Source organism: Mastigoproctus giganteus, chromosome 1 (assembly GCF_048544385.1).
Source record: "Mastigoproctus giganteus isolate SK-2022 chromosome 1, ASM4854438v1, whole genome shotgun sequence".
Classification (NCBI taxonomy): domain Eukaryota; kingdom Metazoa; phylum Arthropoda; class Arachnida; order Uropygi; family Thelyphonidae; genus Mastigoproctus; species Mastigoproctus giganteus.
Window position 1 is genome coordinate 108,585,186 of NC_143575.1, and position 25,224 is coordinate 108,610,409.

The 25,224-nt window shown below is 34.7% G+C and overlaps 1 protein-coding gene across 1 annotated transcript in view; it reads left to right on the forward strand.

Annotated features, from left to right (window-relative positions):
• The window catches only part of LOC150091089 (ecto-NOX disulfide-thiol exchanger 2), a 230,637-nt gene that overhangs the window by 198,436 nt on the left and 6,977 nt on the right, over positions 1-25,224 (forward strand). The window contains exons 12-13 of the mRNA XM_090382875.1: positions 2,686-2,912; positions 9,246-9,381. Of these exons, the coding sequence (XP_090239001.1) occupies positions 2,686-2,912; positions 9,246-9,381 (363 nt within the window). The remainder of the gene's footprint in view (positions 1-2,685; positions 2,913-9,245; positions 9,382-25,224) is intronic.

Here is a 25,224-nt window from a genome sequence, read left to right on the forward strand (position 1 = left end):
TTCAATCTAAAAATCAACCCACAGAAGTCTGGTCAGGTTATATTCTCCCTCAAATCCATACCAACAGTATTCAACGTGTCACTGGGGCACGAATACCAAACGTACCCTCGCGCACAGACCTTGGTGTTCTGTTTGATCAAAGGATGGCCTTTTTCAACCAGCTCGACAAAATTTCTCATCTACGGTGGATCTCAAAGCAGCAGCTGCTACATATCCGACATCCTCTCACTGTTAAAAAGTTCATCACCTCCACTATCTACCCCGCCACTAATGCTGGTGTCCCCCAAGGTTCAGTTCTTTCCCCCACTCTTTTCCTCTTGTATATTAATGACCTTCTTTGGAAATCCTATCCATAGCTTTGCCGATGATAGCACATTGCATTCCACTTTCCATTTTGAGAAACTTTGCTCTGCTCAATCAGCTTCAACTTTTCGAAAATCTGCTACCAATTCCTTAAATGCCAATCTCCAGGTAATTCTCCAGTGGGGTAAAGACAACTTAGTTGATTTCGATCCTTCTAAAACTCAGTCTTGCCTTATATCTCATAAAAAGGATATAGAGGAAATTTTGCTAGCCCGATAAGGAGGTGATTATCCCAATGTATAAGGCAATGGTGAGGCCACATCTTGAATATTGCATACAGGTCTGGTGGCCTCATTTTAGAAAGGAGCTGTTAGAACAAGTGCAGCAGAGAAGGGCAATGAGATTGGTAAGGGGAACAAAGGGGTGCCCCTGCAAAGAAAGGCGTCGGTTCTGCAAATTGCAGTCTGGACACTAGCCACCTGTGAGGTGATCTGATTGAAGTGTTTGTGTTTGAATGGATTTAGCAAGCTGAATGCTGATGGAATTCTACCTCTTGTATACACATGAGGGGGGCATAAAGTCAAATTGAGAAAGGATGGTTTCAGAATAGATGTACTGAAGTTTGCCTTCAACCTGCAAGCGGTTGATTGTTTAAACAAACTTCCATGTGTTGTAGAAATGGATAATTTCAATAAATTGAAGGAAGAACTAGATGGTGTATTAAGGAGATGGACAGCTGATGTGGTAAAGTGCTCCTCCCACTGATGCTATATAAGCTTGCTTTCTTGCATCATTTGCCGCTACTAGTACTAATACTACTAAATTTAAATATCTCACAAAATCATCAAGTTCACTTTGTGCAAACTGCTGTGGTCCAGATTTGTGAAAGTTCTTTATCACAGTAGTTAACTTCTAGATCACTTATATCAGATTTGGATGCTGATGGCATGTGTTGAAGAATTAATTGAGGTGGTACTGGCCTTAGAGCTGAAATATTGTTGTTGGGTACATGTTGCTCTGTTTATCCTTTGCATTATAACTTGCTACATTTACATAATAAAAGTAGTAATCGTGAATATGATCCTGGGGATCTCTCGATACCATAAGTATGGCAAACGTCATGGCTTTCTTTTCTACAATACCACATTTCTACAATAGCAAGCCCTTCACATATAAACAGCATACTTCCTGGGAGACCAACTTTTATTTTGGTCATCTAATTTAGTTCCAAAATATGGGGCATATTCATTTTTCACAAATGATGTTATTTCTTGCCTTTGTTTCTCCACATAGTTACTGGAAATGTAACAAAATATATTTGGATTGTTCACACAACCAAGAGTTGCCATTGTTAAAGACACAAAATTAAAAATCACATTGGAAGAAAATACTAGTTAGCACAGCTCTACTAAAAACAACTGAATGTGGAAGGAACGCTTCACAGGTATACACCTACCTGACAGTGTCTAAGCAAATTTGGGCATATCTACTTGGCAGTCACATAGTGATCAGTGTGCATGTTGTATATACATGGTATACACATATATATACACTTCACAGATATACACCTACCTGACTTGCAGGTCTTGACATTTCTAAACAAAATTGGGCACATCTCTACCTGACAATCACTAGTGAGTAGTATTGATGTTGTATATGCATGAAATGCATAGCTAAGAAATTAATTCTTACTGTTTGTATAAAAAAAAAAAAAGAAAGCTATACACGATGTGTAAATATGTTTCAATTTGTCTCAATTAGCACCAAAAGTACACCCATAAACACTGTGAATTTTGAAAGCATCAAACTCTATGCAGTCTGCTGTAATTTTTCAAAGGAAATATATCACCCACTGGAGAACTGCTTGCCCTATAGACATAAGCATGGCATGTCTAAATTCCAGCGACAGAATTATAGGTATGCTTTGTGCCAAAACATGGTCTTATTAATGTGTCCAATTCTGAATAGTTGTATAGAGCTATGCCTTTCTGAAGTTATAAAACTTGATATAGAGTTTTCAGTACTGAGAGAAATGTTTAAAATAGTAAAATATAAATAACCATGTATCTACTACAAATGAACAATTTACTTGGTATATGGCTGCTTATTCTTAACCATCCAAGAACTCCATTTTTATTTTTTCCCCTCATCTAGTAAAACAGGCAAAAATAAGTGAAGAATAAAAACATTTAATTAATTTTTAAATTCAGGTCAGAATTTTGAGCATTTTCTCTTTGAATAATTTTAAGGATGTACTAAATGTTGTTGAGTGCAGAACAGAACATACTAGTGGTGGTTAGTCTTTTAGATAATCTTACTTTATTTTTATTTGTTTGTTTCTTTACTTCTTATAATAGCAGTTTACTACATTTTTCTTTCTAGGTTCAAGAGTAACTAATGAAGAATACAAATTACAAGAAGAGAATGATGCATTAAGATGCCAACTTGAAGCATACCGTAATGAAGTTGATGTTCTTAAATCAGATAGTAGACATGAGTTGGAGGAAAAAGAACGTCAACTACAAACCCTACAACAGGCATTGCAGAATTTGCATCAGTTGCTAAATAATGCCAAAAAAGATTCCAGTGACTATGAAGAGCCTGAGAAAGTAAGATATTTTATGATTTTTATAACTTAAGAATAATAATAATATTTTCTATTGAGATTTGTATGTAATACGTAAATCAGTATTATATACATATACTAGAGATAAAAATTTAGGGATTTGTTACTAAGTGTGATCTTAAGCAATGGACACAACTCCACATAAAATTTGGAAATTTGATTGGGCACTAAGTTTGATTGATTTACACTTTAGTGAGCTAACAAGTAAATAAATTAACCGTGTGTCCAACTACTTGACATGTTTAACCCTTCACTTTTATCTTCTGTTTGCCAGGTATAAGCAGTGCTACTTGTCTAAAATTCACTGTTTCTAGATGAAATTGAATCACTGAAGAAATGGGTAGATGCCCTAGAGACAAAACTGGGGGCTCTTCAAGGACGCTTGTATTTAGTAATGTGTGAGGTGATGCACTGCCAATTTAGGCCAGGGCACTTGTTGAAGAGGTTTTAGTTTTAGAAAATATGGTGAAAACTTAGTGGATTAAATCAATATTTGAGGGACTCTGCAACCTTTTGGATAGAAACATTTATCAGCATGGCCTCTAGATTCCTTCCAGAGGCCATACTGATAGCAGGAATTTATTTTTTAAAGATGGAATACATTTTTTTTTATCAATTTCATTTAGGAGGCATTAGGGATTCAGGGAAACTGATAGTTGTGGTGGGTGAGGGCAAGTATTACCCACACCACAAGATATACAAGTATATCTTGTGGTGTGGGTAAAAATTACCCTTGCATACATCTTTCTTGTATAAGTTCTCAGATGTCAGAGAGTCATCCTATTCAGAAAGTGTGCTGAGGACACCTATGTTTTAAATTAAAGAAGGTAATGCTAGGTAAAGAAATTTACATAACTTTAAGGAATGTGTTAGCGCAGTACACGACACAGGAACATAGTCTAAATTGTTTGTACGATAATGCCAGGAGTATTGTCAATATAAAGACTGAGTTTGAGCTCCTAGTTAGGACAGCAAATGTTGACATAATAGAAACTTGGTGTCACACAGATACAGAGGATGGTGAGTTTTGTGTAACAAAAGCATTCCCAGTTTTCCCAATTTTTGACCACATGTATGGGTAGCATAGAGTCTGTTGGGTGTTGAGATAACTGGAAGCATAAGGAAAATCGGAGGGTGTATGTTACAGATCCAAAGGTTGTTAAGTTTATGGTGAGAGCCTCTGTATGCAGAAGGAATGGATGTGCAAGTGTGAATTTCTTCTAAGAGGCTACTTCAGTTTGCTCCTTATTAATTGGAGCAGGAGATAAATGATAAATTCCCCATCATAGGAGACAGAGTTTTTAAATCAACTAGACAATTGTTTATATAGCATGTTAGGGAAAGTGCTACAGGAAAGAATATTTGATCTACTGATCCAGTTGAAAATACAACAAACTATCACATCACTAGTTAGTGCCACTGACTCATGTTCCAATCCAGTTCATGATCCAAAAGTTTTCAAAGAAGAAAAATTATTAATGAACTTAATAAAAAAAATTTATGAATTGCAAACTTCTGGTAAAAGCAATTCTAAACCGGCTGAGGTAATTCTTGGCATGTTATCAACACTCATGCAGAAAGTCTGTTCATGTAGTAGTACTAGTAGTGGCAAATGAGCAAGCTTATATAGCATCGGCCAAAAAAAAAAAAAAAGCCTACACACGTCACCCATCCATAATACTCTCCAAGAATTTAACTAGTTCTTCTTTGAATTTATTCAAATGACCCGCTGGCTGAAGGCAAACTTCTGCACATCTATCCTGCAACCATCCTTCCTCAACTTGAATTTGTGCTTCTTGAGTTGCTGAATGGCAATAGCAAGAAGCTATTAACCACATTAGTTCCTAGCATTTCCCTTGAATGAATATAAATTATTTCCTAGTAATTGGTCAATGGGGTTCAAGTTTTCAACTCAAAATACCATTTTTGTGTCTTTTTGTCACAAACAGAATCTTCACTTTGACCATATGCTCAGGCCTGGACAAAATGCTATTCCAGTGGTAATATATATATTTTTTTATTTTTGTGTTTTTTGTACAGGCGGCTCCTAGAACAAAAGTTCATCTCCACCTTGTTGCTCTGTTCAGTTTTTACAGACTCTGTCAAGGTAAAGCCAGTGTGTGTCATATGGGGGGGGGGGGGGGAGAGAAGGTGTTCATCCTGCACAGGATTGGAATCCTGTGCCGGTTGAACCGGATAGTGGAAGAGGAAGGTAAGAGAGGGGGTGGGGGGGGAGAAAACAAAATCAACGTTAGCTCCATGGAGCCAAAGATGGAACTGTGAATAACGTCATGTGAAATGAAAAAAAAAAAAAAAAAAAAAAAAATACAATTTAAGCTTAATAAAATCAGTTTTATTTTATTCGGTATTTTCATTTACAATCAATAATAAAGGTTTGTGGTAACTAAAACAGGATACATGTTTGAAACAATTCAAACTATTAACATTACGATTGAAGACCAAGTAGATTTTGTAGGATCTGATGCTAGTTTAAGATTCCGTGAAGTCAAGGAATGTGCTTGCTTTTCAATGTTATTAGATTTGTGATTTTGTTGAAATCTTTGAACACGTTTAGTTGATGTAACTTTTGACATCGTCACAACTTAAACTAAATGAAACACAACTGCACTGCTTGACAAATTCGAAGTAACTGAACTAGTTACTTTAACGAGTTGTTCAACTCTTGAAAACTAAAAATCTGATTTGAAATCTAGTTATAGTTAGAGCTGTCAGAGGGCAACAACTTTGTTGCTCAATTGTACGCAACTTGTTGCATCACTGCACTTGTTGCATACAATTGAGTTTTCTTGGGTGCATGCGTTGTACTTGTTGCATCACTGCTATTGAGAGTGAAAGTAACCAAGGTGCAACAGCAAATGACCAACGTGAACTTTTTAGTTTTTTCGAAAAAAATTATATTAAATGTCAAAATTTCTAATTTTTTATTGCATATTCGTCGACTGCATTATATACCCGACAAAATAAGTATAAATTGTCTATTAGTTTCGGAGATATAGCTGCGGTTTAGGCTTTTCACTTTTTGTGACTCCCTGAGCACCCTAGGGTACCCCCAGTATAGATGTTATTCACGTCAAAAAAAGTTTTTCATTCGAAATGGGAAAAAATGATAGCACAGAAAAAAATTTGTCTGTGTGTAGTGTTGTGTTTCGGCCTTTTGGCTACCAAGAAGCAGCGATCACCTGGACATCCACTTCCAGGTACTCGTGTGCTGCTACTCTTTGCAGCACACAGGGCTGAATATTCTGACTTCTTGCAAGTATATACAGATGAATCGAAGTCTGAAGCATCTGTGATGGTATGCTTGTGTTTTATCAAGAAACAGTCTGCAATCAGATTCTCTGTGAATGTAATATATACACTGCTGTGCTGCATGCAGTAGAACTAGCCTTGGATCATATAAAAGCCCACTAATACCTAAGGTGTATGATATATACAAGCTCTATCAGAGGTGACATGCATTCCTCATCCAGTATTGCATCAGGTACAGCAAAATGCTACACTCTTTCAGAGTTTGGCTTTGATATTTGCTTTGGCTGGATTAATAGGGCCACATGATGTGGGAGCCAAATCAGCACTGCTTCAGAATGACATCAGAATGAATGCTGGTCCCTGATACAGACAAGCATCTAATCCATAACAAATTACTCTCATGATGTAAAGAATCTTGGCATGGACACACCAAAAATAAACTATACAAAATCAAGCCTATAAGTGTAATTATACACTGGCAGCCTAGTTAGCACATGGTTCACCTGGAGGAAGTTGTCCTATCTCAGCTCCATATCGGATGTAGCCACTTCACACATTCATATCTTCTGAGAGAGGATGATCATCTTATGTCCAGATACTGTTGGCACTTTTCAATCCGTTATATTAGTTTCAGTAATCAAATCTTTTTTCAGTAATTACCTGACTCATGTAACTGAGTCTTATGCATTGTCACCTTGGCCTGATTTCATTGGACAGTGACCATATGTCAAGATATATTCAAGTTTTTACAGCTTAGTAATTTGTGTTAAGGATTTCAAAAATATTATTTTGTTTCTTTGTTGAGTATCATTAAAATGGAATATCATATGAAATGAAATGGAAATTAATTGTTCCAATAAACTCAAAGTTGTTTTGCTTTTAGCTCCTGCTAAAATAGGAAAAAAAAAATACTTAGAAGAAATTAATTCAATATTTTATTTATATTATATTAATAATATAAATAAAATATTGAATTAATTTCGAAATTTTTAGAAATCTTCAAGTACCGTGTTAGTAGACTAGAAAAGTCTACTAACACGGTACTTGAAGATTTCTAAAAATTTCGTATTATTATATTAATAATTATTGCAATTTAAATACATTTCAATGAAAATTTTGTGTGTTTTTTTCCCTTTGAATGTATTGTTTTAAATTTTTATTGTTTTAATAAAAAAATTAATTTTAGTTAAAAAAATATTTTTGTGCACAACCCTTCTTGGGGGATCATTGCCCTGTATGTACATCATCATCAACAAATGAGCTAATATAGTTGCCAAAATCAAGTTGGAAAGAACCTGGCTGTATTATTGTTTATAAGTAAAGTGCATTTCATAACCATATTATGTCTGGCTACTCAATTTAAGTGAATTTGTCCAACTCTATAATAGATTATGTAGTGGTTGACAACTCCAGATTTCTTAAAACTTGCATTATCATCTTACTCCGTGTCAGAAATCTATTTTTAAAAAAAAAAACACAAATTTTCAGAAAGTTTGTTAAAGTAGCTTTTATTGTTACAGTAAAATTTGGTTTAGTTTCCAGAATCAGCATGTTTGTTGGTTTTAGTCACTTGTTTAAGAGACAGATTATTATAAAATAGGGCAACATTGTTCTGTGTTAATTCTTTGAAAAGCAATTGAGTGCTTTTAAAGCCAAAAAGTTAATTTTGAGCTATATAAATGTACTTCTCTGTTTACAGTTTATAATTTTTTTTACTTGGTGTTTCCTTAGCTTCTTCCAACACAGATTTATTTACATAAACAATGTACTGCAGGTTTATTAGGCTTTTATTATTTTCTCTCTCTCTCTGACAAGTGATTATAACCATCTTACAAAAGATACTAATAGTGCTGTTATTTGCAGAATAATTAGATTTGGGTGAATTCAAAGAAGATTAAAAATTTGTACAAAACTATGAATTATAAATAGATGATTGTTTTCTGTATTAAAACAGTGGATTCCTGTTATTTGATACATCAGTTAATTGGGGCAAATCTTAAAGAACAGAACCCAATTGAGAAAATGGCCAGGGTTTACTTCGCTTAATTGGGACAACATGCCATTTAATCGGAGCAGGAGACTGCAGCACTCAAGATTACCCTGTGATTGTTTCCGACCATACCACGTGGTTCGGTCAGATTTCTGAAGGTTACAACCATAACCTCCAGAAATCTGAACAAGAAAAACAATTAGCAGTCCCCTGTTTATTGGGCTTTTTTGTTAGTGCAAGCTATTGTAAATGGATAGTAAACTTGATCTTATTGGATTTGCGATAATACCAACATTGGAATTCTGTTGGTTATTATGGTGAAATGTATTTACACTTCCATGAAATCTTCAATCATATAAAAAAAAAAATTTTTCAGAATCTTCTCTTCATTCCTATTTTTTTAGCTTTGTAACTTGTTACTCCATTCTCACTTGCACGTATTGTGTTACATGCAATTTGTGTATGTCGTGTTCTTTGTTATTGATTGCTTATCTTTTTTACTGTTTTAAATTTTAACCCACCATCCACAAATATCAGTGAACAGAAATATCAACTAGTTAGCATGTACATATTACATATGTATTAATTAAGCTATGCACGTAAGCATAAATTTATTTTTATTTTGCTAACCTATGGAACATATTCTTCCGATTTTCTTGTATCATTTAATTTTTTAATTGGTAAGTAATAAAGTGTAAATTTGTACTTAATATATCTTTACTTTTAAGCATGTGGATAATATTCCTCCTATTTTCCCTGATTAGAATCGCTGTTTAATAGATTTAAAATTCAATTCACAAACGTGATCACAATGATCGGCACTTACCATTCACTATACATATCGTTTAGTGAATGGTACTTTACTTTGGTGAGTCCATTGTAACATGATTTGATTGTACAGCTGTATTTTTAACTATTTACGTGAACCTTTGCATAATTGGGGCAGCTGCTTAATCAGGCCAAAATGCACTAGTTGCGATGTGTTCCAAATAACTGGAATCAACTGTATTATAACTAATAAAATTTTTCTAAGAATTTTTTAAATATTATTACAAGAATATTCAGGGTGAAAAAGAAAATGAAAGTACTCAGTCTGATGGAGAACAAGAGCAAGGTCACAGTGTAACTACAGAAATATCATCAGTGTCATCAAGTTCTGTAAATATCACAGAAAAAGAAGCTCAGCTGATAGGTAGGATTTTTTAATATAAAACTTGTATACATTTAATGCAGTGATCCCTATTCATGGATTCTCTTGAGGTCTTGGAAGTTATATGGGTAATTTATTGTTCAGAAAGGTTTCATGATACACTACATACATATTGGGTTAGTATCGGGATAGAGAACAAGTTTAATTATCAGTTCTAACAAAGTGATTGGCCCACTGTTGGCTAGGAGGACCAAGTGTATTAAAATTCACATGGTAGCTAGTACAGTACTGCGGCAGTGCATAGCACATGCTTCTTGATTAGACCGGGGTTCAAGCCCGTGACCACCAAATACGGAAAGGTCAGGGAATGACCACCGCATATCCCCGGAGCAATATGGCCTTAGTTGCTAATGCTCCTAAAAATCAAACAACAGTACAGTACTACAGTATATCCTCTTTAATTCAATACCAGATAATTCAAAATATAGTGTATTTTGACATCACTGTCAAATGATATAGAGCAGGGGTGGCCAACAAGTTGATTGCAATCTACCAGTCGATCGCGGATTTAATTTTGTTTGATCGCAACGAATTTTAAATATATCTATATAAAATAGATTAGTCAAAATCTAAATATTATTATTATGCGCTCCGCTGCATACGTTTATTACAAATCCGTTGAACCATGTGACTACTCTTGTCGCTGCACAGCCGCTAGGTTTGTCTAGTGAAAATTCATGGTTACGTTGTGGAGAACATAGTGTATGTGTCGAATTCTTATTTAGCTTACTTAATATTAATAAGGCACCTCCGTAGCCAGGTGGGAAGGAGCAGCAGTGCGTAGCACACGCTTCTTGATTAGACCGGGGTTCGAGCCCGTCACCACCAAATACGGAGGATGCAGAAAGGTCAGGGAATGACGACCGCATATTCCCGGAGCAATATGGCCTTAGTTGCTAATGCTCCTAAAAACCAAACAACAGCAATAATATTAATAACTGGACAGTTCTTATAAGTTAATTTAATACCCTTTGATTTAAAATGAATACTACCAAAAAAAAGAGTGAAACGTATCATTTTCATTAAGAGTGGGAACTAGAATACTTTTTGTAAAGATAAAAGAGATATGTTGTTTGATTGGCAATACCCAAAAAAGAAGTTTAGAAAGGCACTTCAACACATTCCATAGTAAATACCAATTAGATTTTCCACCTAATAGTGATCTTAGAAAAAATAAATTAAAAGAACTTAAATCCAGAATATTCGCACAACAATTTCTTCATGACACCTAATTTACAATCTAAAGCAGTAATTGTAGCGTCATTTAAAGTGAGTCGTCTTGCAAAAAAATACAAACCATTTTTGATGGTAAATTCATCAATGATGTATTTTTAGAAATAACAGATTCTTTTTTGAAAATTTTAAGAACGAAAATGAAAGTAAAAGTGCTCTTCAAGATATGTAATTATCTCGAAGTACTGTGATCCGACGCATCGAAAAAATGAGCAAAAATGTGAGCAAACAATTGTGTGCTCATATTGCTAATTGTGTGTTCTATTCTTTACAACTGGATGAATCTACAGACGTCAGTGATACAGCTGATTGTTTGTTTGTTATTTGGAGCATTAGCAACTAAGGCCATATTGCTCCGGGATATGCGGTGGTCATTCCCTGACCTTTCCGCATCCTCCGTATTTGGTGGTGATGGGCTCGAACCCCAGTCTAATCAAGAAGCGTATGCTACGCACTGCTGCTCCTTCCCACCTGGCTACAGCTGAATTACTCATTTTAATTTGTATGGTTTTTGATGATTCTGCCACTAGAGAAGAAATACTGGATATGGTTTCATTAAAAGAAAGAACTAGAAGTCTTCATATATTTAACGCATTCAAAAATTTTATTGAAAAAATTAAATTACCATTATTTTAAGCTCATGTCATAAAAACAGATGGAACTAAAGCAATGAAGGGGCATCTTTAACAGATTCATTGCATTGTGCCAAAAGGATGATGAATTCGCAGATTTTTTGAGTTACTACAGTATCATCCACTAACAAGTGTTAGCCAGCAAAAGATTAAATACTAAAAGTATTATCAGAGGACTTTTCAAAATGCAACTCGATGAAAATGAACCAGATGTCAGGTGGCTGAATCAGAGTAGGTTTCTACAGAGATTTAGAAATTTGCTGAATGAAATTAAAAAAATTGTTGATCAAAGGGGAGATGATTATCAGCGGCTACAAGCTATGGAGTGGTTGTGTGATCTGGCTTTTTTGAGAGATTTTACCAGTAAATTAAATGATCTAAATTTGGAATTACAAGGAAAAAATAAAAACGTAGGTGACATGATTAGTAGTATTTTTGCATATAAACATCAATTTTTGGCAATGGATAAGGATCTCAAATGGGGGGGGGGAAATCGATTATTTTGCAAATATGCAAGATCATTTGCAAAAATATCCTGTTTTTGAATTTAATAGTGAGAAATATGTTTCTGAAATTGAGAAAGTTGCAAATGATTTTGAAACCAGATTCAGTGATTTTAAAACAATTGAAGACACTGTTCAATATATTTCTTATACATTTAATGTCGACTTAGATACAAAACAAATTGCAGAAGGGGGGGGGGAAGCTGAGATTTTTCACATGGAGAAAATATTACTTGAAAATGAAATTAGTACATTGTAAAATGATATCTTCCTAAAAGCCAGATCATCAGAAAAATACTTTTGGAAATGTTTGTCAAGAAAAGTACCCAAATGTAAAATAATGTAGTGAACTTTTAAATTCCTGTTTTGGTTCCACATATCTATGTGAATCGCCTTTTCGTATTCAAAACAAACAAAGAATCACTCTACTCTTATGGACTTGCATACGGAAGATTTACGGTTGGCTTTATCACACTATATCCCCGATTTTGAAAGATTGGCAGATGACACGAAGACACAAACTTCGCATAAATTAAAATATGTATGAATTTAAAATAAAAATTCTGATTTGTGTTTAATTTTAAAATTTATAAACAACATTTTTCAATATGTGTTGATTAACTCTTTTAACTATGTGCAATGAAATTCTTGAGATGGTAGATCGCAGCACATTTTTCTGTGATGCGATCTACTTCAGCAAAAAATGTGCTGAAGTAGATCGCATCACAAATTAAGTTGGCCACCCCTTATATAGAGTTTTATATGCATTTCAGTACGGATAAATTGAAATATGTCTACAATGAAATTCAAAGTCTGAATTGGATTTTGCAGCTTATAAACAGCTTATCTAATTTGAACCTACCAAAACCAGGTATACTCAAATATTATAACAATATTGAATGGAACTAGAACAAAAATTTGCTAATAATGTATTGTTATAAAATTTGCTAATTTATAATGATACATTACTGTATCATTATAAATTTATAACGTTACAACAGCTGCTATATGTCATTATTCCTTTCTTAAGGAATTCACAAAAAGGTATGTGAAATGTCTCTCAATTTCTCATATGTAATTACAGAAATTGGTGTGTTTCATTTTTGCCACCATAAGCAATGTACAGTCAGTCCTCGTATAGCACAATAGTTGTGTTCCTAGAAACCCTCGTGCAATATAAACAACAGGCCCTATGGGAAAAATAGGGTTAGGTGCCGACCACCCAAGATTGAACACACATTTGTAACCAAAACATTACCAAACAATAAATAATCGTAATAAAATACTTACGTATTTTATTACGTAATAAAATATTGCTAATGCTTTTTCTTCTATTGTAAGCAACCTGTTTTTTTGTTTGATTTTCCGTCCAAACAGATGACAGCCGTTCCATCTCTTCCAATTCTTTGTGTCTTAATCTAATGGGTTTTAATTACACTTTGAGTTGCTCCTGCTATGAAAGTTGTTTTTATTTTCTCGGCGTTGCCTCATTTAGGTCTGTAGCATGTGCAATATCACATGGTCTTTCATTTCGCTCAAAGCGTTTCACAATTTCATATTTTTTCTCTATCGACAGAAGCGGACTGGCCATAAGCCTTACCGGGGAAATCCCAGTGGGCTGGAGGCCAGTGTGATTTTGGCCACAAACCATAGTATGAGGCCACTATAAATTTTCCCTGGTAAGAATTTTTGATCCAGTCCGCCTCTGTTTATTGATATTGCTTTTCTTTTTCTCTCTGATTCTGCAGTGTCTTCACCAGGACGCTTCCTTTTCACACCTTTTAAGTATTTTACTCATTTTTAGGGAATAAAGCACAATTACAAAACGAGGAGGCACACTTGATACACATAAACAAAGCTGCATGTGTGTGTAGCAACTGAATAAACAACACCGTATAGGCAGAAATACACTATTAACACCTCACATTTTACCAAAGCGCATTTCTGGGGGTTACTACCATAAAACAAAAATAATTTCCAGTTGCATTCCTGCTAGTGGAATCTGTTATAAACTGGTAGTAAACTCGATCTAATTGCATTTGCGATAATACCGATAGCTGGAATTGTGTGGGTTTTTACATTATTATGGTGAAATGTGTTTCCACTTCACTGATATAAAAAAACAAATACATTTTCAGAATCTTCTCTTCATTCCTATCGTGTTGCGTTCAGTTGGGGTGATTCCGCGTTCGATTGCCATTTCTTGTAAACACAAAGGCGAATCGTGCATAAGCGAATTCGGTTTGTGTTATATAAGATATCGTTCCCCTATTTATAAATCATGTATGATCGAATTCGTGTAATATAAACACGTGTTATACGAGGACTGACTGTACCTGATAACAAAAATATAAGCTGTACATTAAAACAAGAGGTATGTTGGTTATTATATATAATTGTACTTCTCTGCTGAAGAGGACCCCATATATTGGGATATTATATGCTGGTTATAATGGTATAATGCAAATGAACTTGTATGAATGCAGAAAGGCTGACATTTCTCCCTTTTCTTGCTGTCACTTATCTAGTAGACTTTGCAACTTAGTGTGAACTATTCTTGCCAATTATTGCTATGTAAGCTGCTTGTGGGGAACTTGCATTAACCAGTGACCAATTCAATGTTCCTTTTGAGCAGCTGAGAGAAAAAACGCCTAGCAAGTGGTTACAGTTGTAAAAAGAAAAGGGGGAAAAAAAAATTTTTTTTTACTCTAATTGTGCACATAAATTGTCACTTTTTTTCTCTCTCTTTTCATTTGGTTCTGTGTTGTTTATTTTAGAGTGCAGTTCCATAAGTAGACATTTATGCCCACACAAAAAAAAAAAATCCATACGTACAAGGTAAAATGTTGCTACCATAATCTAACATTTGTCCAGCTATTCTAAAGCGGTAATAAGCTGGTCTTCGGCTCATGCAAAATGCTGTATAACTGTCTTTAGTGGAATTAGCAAGAGTAGTTATAAAGTTATAAACACGATAAGTTATAAAGTTTGTTGGACAGTACCACAAGAGAGGAACATTACATTTTTACATGCATAATATCTCTATCAGTTAAACATATGTTTATTATGTATCATAGCAATTATTTTAACATACAGCTTATATAGATTGAATTGTACAACTAGTAATAGTGGTAATAAGAAAAATTAGCAAGCTTAAACAGCATCAGCCAAAAAATAATAAATAAATAAATCCTTCCCATTTCACCCATCCATTTCACTGCAAATGTTTGTCTAGTTCTGCCTTGAATTTATTTAAGCTATCAACTTCTACAACAACAGATGGAAGTTTGCTGAACCATCCACTGCCTAAAGGCAAACTTCCACAATCTGTTCTATAACTACATTTACTCAATTTGAATTTATGTCTCCTCACGCAATTATCTGGGCAAGAAGAAAAATCCCATCAGCATTGAGCATGCTAAAACCAAGGCCTTATACATCAGTCAGATCAGCCATTTGTTCCATTCACCAATCTTGTTGCCCTTCTCTGTACTCATTCCAGCAGCTCTACATCTATCGTAAAATGATAGATGTAGAGCTGCAGGCCTGTATGCAGCACTCAAGGTGTGGCCTGACCATTGCCTTATGCAAGGGAATAATCACCTCCTTACCTCTGTTAGAAAAATTCCTGTATATCATTGACAAGACACCATGGCTACTCTTGTAGACTGTCTGCATTGCTTAGAAAACTTTATATGTGACTGCAGAATTAAACCCAGGTTTTTCATTCTCTACCACTGTTAGTGTAGTACCACACAGTTGATACATTACTTTGTGGTTAATGCTACCCACATACAGTAATTTACATTTGTTAATGTTATTAAACTTCAGTTGCCACCTCTCAGCCCATCTGTTCAACTTTTCTAGATCCTGTTGCAGTAGAGTACTGTCATTAGCAACCCTGCCGCCCTCCATATCGTCTGCAAACTTCAACATTACGTTCATACCTTCATCAACAACATTAATAAATACAGAAAACAACAATGGAACCAAACTCGGGGAGAGTTGACGAAGGGCAGTGTCCCTTTATCCATAGCAGCAATTTGCCCTTAATGCCATACTGCTCCAATTATACAGTAGTCTTCCATGTGCAACAGTATTAAAAGCTTTCCTAAAATCCAAGTATATGATATCAAAATTAATTTTTGCATCCAGTTCCTTTGTGACCACATCATAGTATCCAGTCAAATTGGTCAGACAAGACTTCCCCTTAACAAACCCATGCTGTGTCTGAACTATTACTGCAGTTTTATCCAGGTAATCCTGCATCACCTCTTTAACCAGTGACTCCATTATTTTCCCAGAACAGAAGTTAAACTAACAGGTCTATAATTATTTCCGTCACCCTTTGTGAATTGGGGATACATTTGCACATCTCCAGTCCATGGGGACCTCCCCTGAATCTAAGGAGGGTTTGTTTACTTCCTTTTGCTGCCTCCTTTAATATAATGGGATAGATCCTGTCCAACCCAGGTGCCTTTCTTATCATCAGTTGGTCCCTAACCTCCTTTGTGACCTCATTACAGACCAGCTTATATCTATCATTATTTTTCTGTGTCACCCATTAATTTATATGTATCCCATGCATTTTTCTTCTCTGCCACATCTCATTAGTTCATCTGACATTCATTTAGTCCTAAATCTTGAACAGTATTTCTTATTTGGTATGTAAAGTCTAGTAGCTTCCAAGATTAATTCTTTGAATTCTTCCCATTTTGAATTTGCTGTTGGTAACATCATCAGTTGGTCCCACCATATAGAATTTAAATACTGTCTCAGACCTCCATAGTCGCCTTTACGAAAGCAAAAACCCTTCTCTTTACCCCTGATGGTAGTTACCTCTTTGAGTAAATCCCACTCGAGCACACTGTGATCACTGCCACATAGTGGTTCCTTTATCTACAGATTCTTAATGCATGAAGAATCACTACTGATAATCAGATCAAGAGTATTACTCCCTCTGGTTGTCTCTCAAACATGCTGCTGCACTAAACAATCATCCAATTAATCCATAAAAGCCTTGCTGGTTTGGAAGTGACCAATCCCATAAGTTCCAGTCAATCCCCCTCTATAAGACAATCCAATTTACTGGCCACTATTTCTCTGTACATTTGTTCATTATACTCATCAGAGTCATTAGGCCTATAACACACTCCTACTCAATTTTGCTGTGAGAAAGTGATTGAATTCTCCATGATACGATTATCTTTCTCATAATGACAATTAATGCAGTTATTTATTCACAAATGTCTACCACAATAAAACTAAGATTTTTCACGCCTGGATTTTAAACATTCAAGATCTTTTGATTAATACCAACACTCGTATCTTGTCTAGATACTTCAAATGATATAAAAAAAAAAAAAAAGGAAAGAAAACTGAAGTAGTTAAAGGGTAAAAAATAGGATACAAGTTGAAGCACTATATACAATTCTATAACAAATGCGTAATTCAGCATGCTTGTTTACATAAAGTCTTGATAGAGAAAGAGGTTTCTAAAATTGTACTCTACATTATTTAAAGAGACAGGAACTTTCTATTTTACAGTTTCCACGACTGCTTTTTAACTTTAATAAACATAAGAAAGAAAAACAAATCAAAATATCACAATTTGTGATTTATAATTCTAAAGTGAGACCTCCCCAACCAAATGAACTTATTTGCATATGTATAAAAATGTATAAGTACAGTTTATGGTAGTCGAAAATTATACAAATTACAATGTATTTTGATTATAAACCACACACAATTTCAATATCCTTCCAAATTGAAATTGGGTAATTTTCCAAGCTTCTCAACTTGACATATGTATAGGTATGTTTAATGGCAAATATAATGCTCAGATTAGACACTACCGTCAAACCTGTTTGTCTGGTAAGTAACGTTTTCTACCCTATTGTTTCTTCCATAGCAAAAGCAAGTATGACACTTCCAAAATTGATCTTTGGTGAATAATAAAGCTCTTAAATGATTTATTCCTTCTGGTGCCATGGAGAATTTCCTTGCATTTAGATTGAAATTACTGTCATTCAAAAAGTGGATGACAGCAGACAGTACCATCTTGGTTTTGCTTTCCCACTGTTTGACTTACTCCATTTTACAATGAAGTTTAACTTCTACTGCATCTCATTTATTACAGCTGCTTAGGGCTAAATGTTCTGTACCCAGGCAACAATCAGACCAGTCTCAGTGATATTGTTGGTTTTTGTGGGACTTAACAGTATTTATAGCAGACTTCATTACATATTCATAAATATGTTATATATACAGGGTGATTCACTACCAGTGCGACAAACTTGCAGGAGGTGTAGGGGGCACAAAGACGAATCGGAATCACATAGCATTGCAGGGTCCGAAATGCCTTCGTCATGCGGTAGAGGATGTTGAACAGCGATCCCGCTGGAAGTCAGCATTTGTGAACCGGTTCCCAAGGCAGTAGGATAGATGAGTATTCAAACGTTGAACTGGCCGACATGCATCTCGCGTATGGAGCTGCGGACTGTAATTGGTGCGCGGCTCTGCGCTTGTACCAGGAACGTTTCCTGCACAGGGATGCTCCTCATCATACGATTTTCGCACGTGTGCACAGAAGGTTACGTGAGACTGGTTGTTTCACAAGAGGTACCATGAATCAAGAGCAAACGATGAGGATGCTAGACAATGAGGAGAATGTCCTACGTCTTGCAGAAGGCAATCCGAGTAAGAGTACTCGATCGATAGGCCAACGATTGGGTATTTCCCAATCCACTGTATGGAAGATACTGTCAACAAACCAAATGAGTTCATACCATCTGCAACGCATCCAATCATTGGAGCCTGCGGATTATCCACTCCGGAGGACATTTGCTACTTGGTTTCTTCAACAGAAACGGTTTGCAAATGCTGACTTCCAGTGGGATCGCTGTTCACGCGACCTCCTGTTCAACGTCCTCTACCGCATGACTAAGGCATTTCGGACCCTGCAATGCTATGTGATTCCGATTCGTCTTTGTGCCCCTACACCTCCTGCAAGTTTGTCGCACTGGTAGTGAATCACCCTGTATATATATGGGGAAAATATAGAAAACCTTCCATTCAACAGACTATATGGGGGGGGGTCTGTTCATTAAACTCAAAAGAAATATATATATAGACTCCAAATGAACAGGTAATTTCCCCTAAGGAATACCTTACAATATTATATCTGTAATGAAATACTGTATTTACTACCATTTACCAGTTGCCAATTTCAAGTGAAGTAGGCAGGCATGAAATTTTGCCATGGTGTTTAGTAACAGCAGACACTCAAGGCAAAATTTACACAGAATCTGAAGAGCTCAGATGACATCTCTACTGATGTCTGGCCCACTGGCAGTTTATGGAGGGTGATGAAAATATTTTAAAAGTACCAGTATTCATATCACGAAGTCCCATGTGGGTGCTACAGTTGAAGACAGTTATCTTTGTAAATAAATAAATAAAAAAATCTAGCATACCCTACAAGATGATGACAAAGACAGTTGGGAGAGCAGGGAGAAGAGCATGTTATATGAAACAGTTGTATTTTACATATAATACAAAATGTCATATTTACTCATTGTATACATTTTTTTTTTTTTTTTTTTCACAATACTTTCCTCTTCCCATTAAATTTTTTTTGTTTTATTAGTAGTAGTTATGAATTTTTACGTAGAGCTACTAAATCCATTCTCCCCATCATAAGCAAGAATAATATTTCTACACAATTCTGTCCTTAAATTAAAAAAAAATTTATTTCATTTTCCTCCATTGCTGCTGAGTTGGCGTGCTGCTTCTGTTTTTTTTTATGAAAACCTCAAACACGAAAGGTATCAAAACCTATAGTACTTAGTACCGTGCATGGGTTGAAGGAGAAGTATGGGGGGAGGGGGATGCCGGAAACTTTGCTACTCATTTGGAGAGTTAAGGTTAAATTCACATCTGAAACTGGTGGAAATCTTTGTTCCTCTTCAGTTGGAGCTGTAGTTAATCAATCTCAGACAGAGGAAGCAGGGGTTTCTCCCTGTTAGTTAGTCTTGGATTTTATTCCCACATGTACAGACAAATGTCACATACACAGCTGATATTAGGATTATTCACCCACAACAATGGTTCTGTAGTATAAATGAAAGCCTTATATTTCAACCTGTTATCTACAATGAATTACTGGCAGAGTATTTATGCTGTTAAAACTGCCTGTTTTTAAACCAGAAGATTTTTGTATTTTGTGAGAGTGTGTTGTCTTCAGTGTCTGACTATTGTTGATGTGGTTTCACTCAAATTGGTAGTCTGAAACATCTCTCACTTTCCCATTGTTATGACTATTTTTTAAACTATCTAGCATTAAGTGGGTATTCAGATTATAAAAAAAAAAAAAATAAATCAAGAAATTAATCAGATGTGTTGCAAGACTTTTCACATGAAATCTAAAATCACTAATGATATATATCTTGTAGCATTATTAAACTGTCAGCTCTACACAGTTTTCCATGGATAAATGTGATTGATCAAATCATGATTTTCATCTCTCTTCATCTGGGTTTTTTTTTTTTTTTTTTTTTTTTTCCCCCAATGGCAATTATGATTGAAAACTACTCTCAATGGCATGCAGACTTTACATGCTGAATGTTTATTAGGCCAGAAATTCAACATATATAGTAGCACTGGTTGTGAATATGGCAGATGACTTTCTTATTGTATCAGCCATCTAATATTTGTCATTGTACTTTTGAAGGCAGTACCTCAGTATATCTTGCATTTGTTTTCCAATGGTTTATAGTCAAAAATACAAAAGTCCTGTATCTAGTAATTAAATTAAAATAATTCCCATATTTATTGCCAAATGAGAGAAGTAAAATCCACACTGAACTAAATGGAGAATGCATGATATCCTGTAGTTTTGCACACATTTTACCCTTATCCTGTTTAATACTTTTCAGATTCCCCTGATATAACAATATGTAATAGTGTGCAGTTATCACTCAAATTTTGGAAGCAAGATGAGAATAGAGAAATGCACACATAATATTGCCTTTACCTTTGCTTCAGTTTTTGTGGAATATGTTTTTTCATTCCATAGCACTAACCTTATTTTAAATATTGTCCATAATTTGTTCTAGTTTTAAGCTGTTACATAAATGAATGTTCCATAAGTGAAACATTTGTAAAAATAAAATAAAATAATAAGAGAAGTTTACCTCAATATGATACGTAGAACACTTCCATATGATACTCTCCAGAAAATAAAACAATTTTTAAGAAATCAATTTAATGCAATTAAAAAATTAATTTAACGAAACAAAATTGCAAAACGATTTTCCTTCCTGAAGCTGACAGTGCTTTTAGACCATATGTCGTGATCACAGGAATGAAAATTACTGAATAGGGGTGACATGGAACTTAAATGAGGATTATTTGTCTTCATGCATGCGTGTAAAGGACCACGAGTTGGAGATTAGATATTGCTGGTGAACATTAACAGAATTCTCATGTAATTTAATTTCGATGGTTTCTGCAATTAATAGTCTCGTATAATTACATTGGACACTAAGCATTTTGGCCTCATTAAATAAAAAAGTATGTTTTTCATTAATGGCACGAAAGGCTAATTCTGATGCTGCTGAATGAGAAGCATGAACTGAGACAACGTGTTGATTAACACGAAAATTCAGGGGAACCGTGTAGAACTGACTATACGACGAGTCTCACTCATCGCAAGATGAGTGAGACTCATCTTGCGATGAGCGAGTCATTTATTTCTATAAATCATCTAGGTCATTTATTTGTGTTGCAAACAAGGAAAGGACTGAGCGATTGTTCAGTATAGTGTGTAATTTCTATATTGGCTTAGATATAATTTTAAATTTGGTATCTTTAAAGAATCTGTTAAGTTGTTTGTGCCACTGTTCAATATATGGGACAGAAATAAAGTATTTTTTGATATTATTATTGTTGGTTGGTGTATTTTTTTGTAACCTAACCTTAGCTTGTACCCTAATTCTGTATTGTAGCAAGTAGGTAACCCCTGTTTCAGAATCTGCTGGTTAATATTTGCATTTCTGAGCCCAAAGCAGATTCAGTCGCTGAATATTTATACACATTAAGAAATTGATTAAAGATAATCGATCTTTTGTAGGTAAATGGGTGATAGCTGTTATAATGCAGAAGCATACCGGTGTTTGTAGGTTTACGATATATGTTAAATTGGATTTTATTCGCGTCCCGAGTAAGCGTGAAATTTAATGACTTAGTATCCGTATTCTCCATCTCCAGTGGAAATTTGAGTCTAGAATGAATATTATTAAACAAATGTAAAATGTCTTGGATAGTGCTACTATTGGTAATGACTAGAACATTGTCTAAATACCTCCCATAGTATGTGATACAAGGTAGAAAATGTGTCAAATGTATACGTTCAATCATTGAGAGATAGATCTCTAATATTAGGCCACTCAGGCTTAATTCCATTGGCAAACCAAAAATTTGTTTGTATACTTTGTCTTGAAAGATGATATAGTTGGCTTCAACTAAGAGTTTAATTATTTCCTTAATAGAAAGCTTCATATAATTAATCGGTACTGAGTTATCATTTAACATATCCCAAAGAATATCTAATGTGGTAACATCTAGTGAGAATAAATTATCATTACTGCCAAGTCTACAATCCTTAAGGTTATTAAGTAATGTATTGTAGTTCTTAATCCCAAACTGTATTGCCTGTCTAAAAGGTTTTATAATGCTATATACATGTGTGGCCAAGGATGAAAATGCCAAGTTTCTGTAGGAAGCAGTAGGCAGAATAGGAAATCTGGTCTCGTAATTTTACCTGACCAAAAAGTGAAAGAATATTGTATGTTCTGGCCTTCAATTCCTTTAACTGAGCTATAGTAATGTGGTTAGCATTTCATTGTATCGATTGACCAAATTAGTAAATAGTGCCAGGTCTACTTCAATATAAGTGGAGGTATCTGGTACAACTGACTAACTTATTAATATAATCAGGTTTATTGAGTATTACCACTGTATCTCCTTTATCAGCTCTCTGAATAATGTCTTTATTTTCCCAAAGTTCATGTAAAGCTGAACTGTCATGTATATTCAATTTAGGAAGTTGCGTTTCTTTTATGTTATTCACCACATGGTTAACTTGTTGAATAAATAAATCTTTTTGTGGAACATTAGAGTCCAAATTCAATTACGCACTGTTTGTTTAAGTAGTTTTCGAGGTGGTAAATTGTAATTTAATCCTTTGGATAAAAGTGTGATCTGGTCCTGCAATAGTGTATGAGGAAAAATTTATAACCTGTTGATATGTTGGTTCATTGAATGTTGGGCGAGGGGGTATTCGCAAACTAGCTAAGTATTCTGCGGTAGACCATTATGCATATTGGGTGGGGTTGTCTCAGAATTCTATGCATTTGGTTGCAAGTCAGGACAATATGTTAGAACTCGTATGAACGTATCTTGACCCTCCCAATAATGTATTCAGTTTGTTTACATGTCTGTTTTTTTATTTCTGAGGCCTGTGCTTCATGTCACAAATCTATGGAGTTCTTCAATACAGACCGGTCATTAGGATGCAGATAATTTTTTAATTTGTTGCAAAGTTTCCTAACTTGGGAAAGGTATTTTTTTTTATTAGAAAACTGAGATTTTAAGGCAAGCCTAACTATAATATTATGCGATGTGGCAAGTGCTGGTTGCTTAATGCCCGAAATTGTATGATTTAAAATGACCCTGGCAAACTTCGGAACGATGTTGTTTTGAAGGCAATAGAAAAGAAATATGGTAACTTTGGGCTGAGTATCTTACTGTTAATCTAATGTAATTATGCACCAAGGTATTCGAAAAATTCCCCATAATTGTGTGTATTAATAGGTTATATCCTATTCAGTAATTTTCATTTCTGTAGTCACGACATACGGTCGAAAGGCATTGTCAGCTGCAGGAAGGAAAATCGTTTTGCAATTCTTTTTGTTAAATTGATTTTTAATTATTGTTAATTATTTCTTACTGTAATGCAAGATTTGATTTTTTTAAATTGTTTTTGTTTTAATTTCTGGAGAGTATCATAATGGAAGTGTTCTGCGTATCATATTGAGGTAAACTTCTCTTATTCTTTTACAAATATTGTTATCAACGTAGAGCATTATAGCTCTGGTTCATACCATCAAATTCATTTTTAATTTCTGATCTACTATTTCATTCACTTCCTTTCTCTCCAAGTATAACCTATCGATACACACAATTATGGGGGATTTATAGGGTTTATAAGGCTCTGAGAGGAGACTTCAGGTGAAATTTTCATTGTTGTAAATGATTCCAATACTTGGGGCCATGAATTCAAATTACAAGGGTTTAGACTAGAATCCAGGAAGTTTTCCTTTTGCAAGCAGCTGAAACAAGTTACCTCAGTGCATATTGAAGCTGAAAGCTTGGATAAATTCAAAGGTCAATTTGATAGTTATCTACATGAGGAGGAAAGTACACGAATTAGTCAGTTTTATTATTATTTTAATTTTTTTTTTCTAAGTGCTGCAAAAGCAATGGCTTTCTTGCACGATATGGCTAATACTAATATCAAATAGGTCATGCAAAAAGTCTGTTCACATTCCTCTCTTCTAGTTTGAATAAAAAATTTGCTTGTTTCTTTTAAATGTCATTATTTGTAAATCCAAACACAACTCCTAGATATGTTGAATAATAATTTTATTTGCTAATTTTTTATACCATCAGTTTTTAAATCTTTCATTTCCAATTTGGAAGTTAATTACCATAACAGATTAAACTACAAGGATAATTTTGACCTATTCATAGGCATTTTTATTGTCATAGTTATGGAGAGTCTAAAACAAGAGAAAATTCTGTTATTTATTTCAGTAAGAAAGTACTTTATTGGTAAATTTGACAATGTGTTCAAGTTCTCACTGCAAAGTCATGTTCTTATAAATGCTGAGGTTACACAATTTTTAGATTTCTTAGTGTCAGTGAACAGTTGATTTTTTGGAGCATCAGTTCTGACAGATTTAGCTTGAGAACTTGCCAGATACTATTATGAAAGGAAAAAGGTATAGTGATCCTTGATTGGAGAGCTGAAAAGGCACAAGGAAGCATGAAATATAACAGGTTATCCCCAGTCATTCTTGAAAATTTAATAACACTGACCAACATGATTTTTACCTGCACTAATATATCAGCCATTTCCAGTCAGTTTTTGTGTAAATTTAAAAAAGGACAATATTTACTTATACAGGTTGTTTACCCACAATACATATCTTACTAAAATTCGTGGAAGTAGATATAACACTATCTGTTGTATTACCTTGAAATAATGTTTGCACATGCTCATGGATGGCAGTAATGTTCACCCTTTTCTACCTCCCACCTCTCTTTTTCAGTAACAGAAAGGCAGTTACAGCGCAAGTAAGAGTACAGTTTATCTAGGTATCTCGCTGTATATT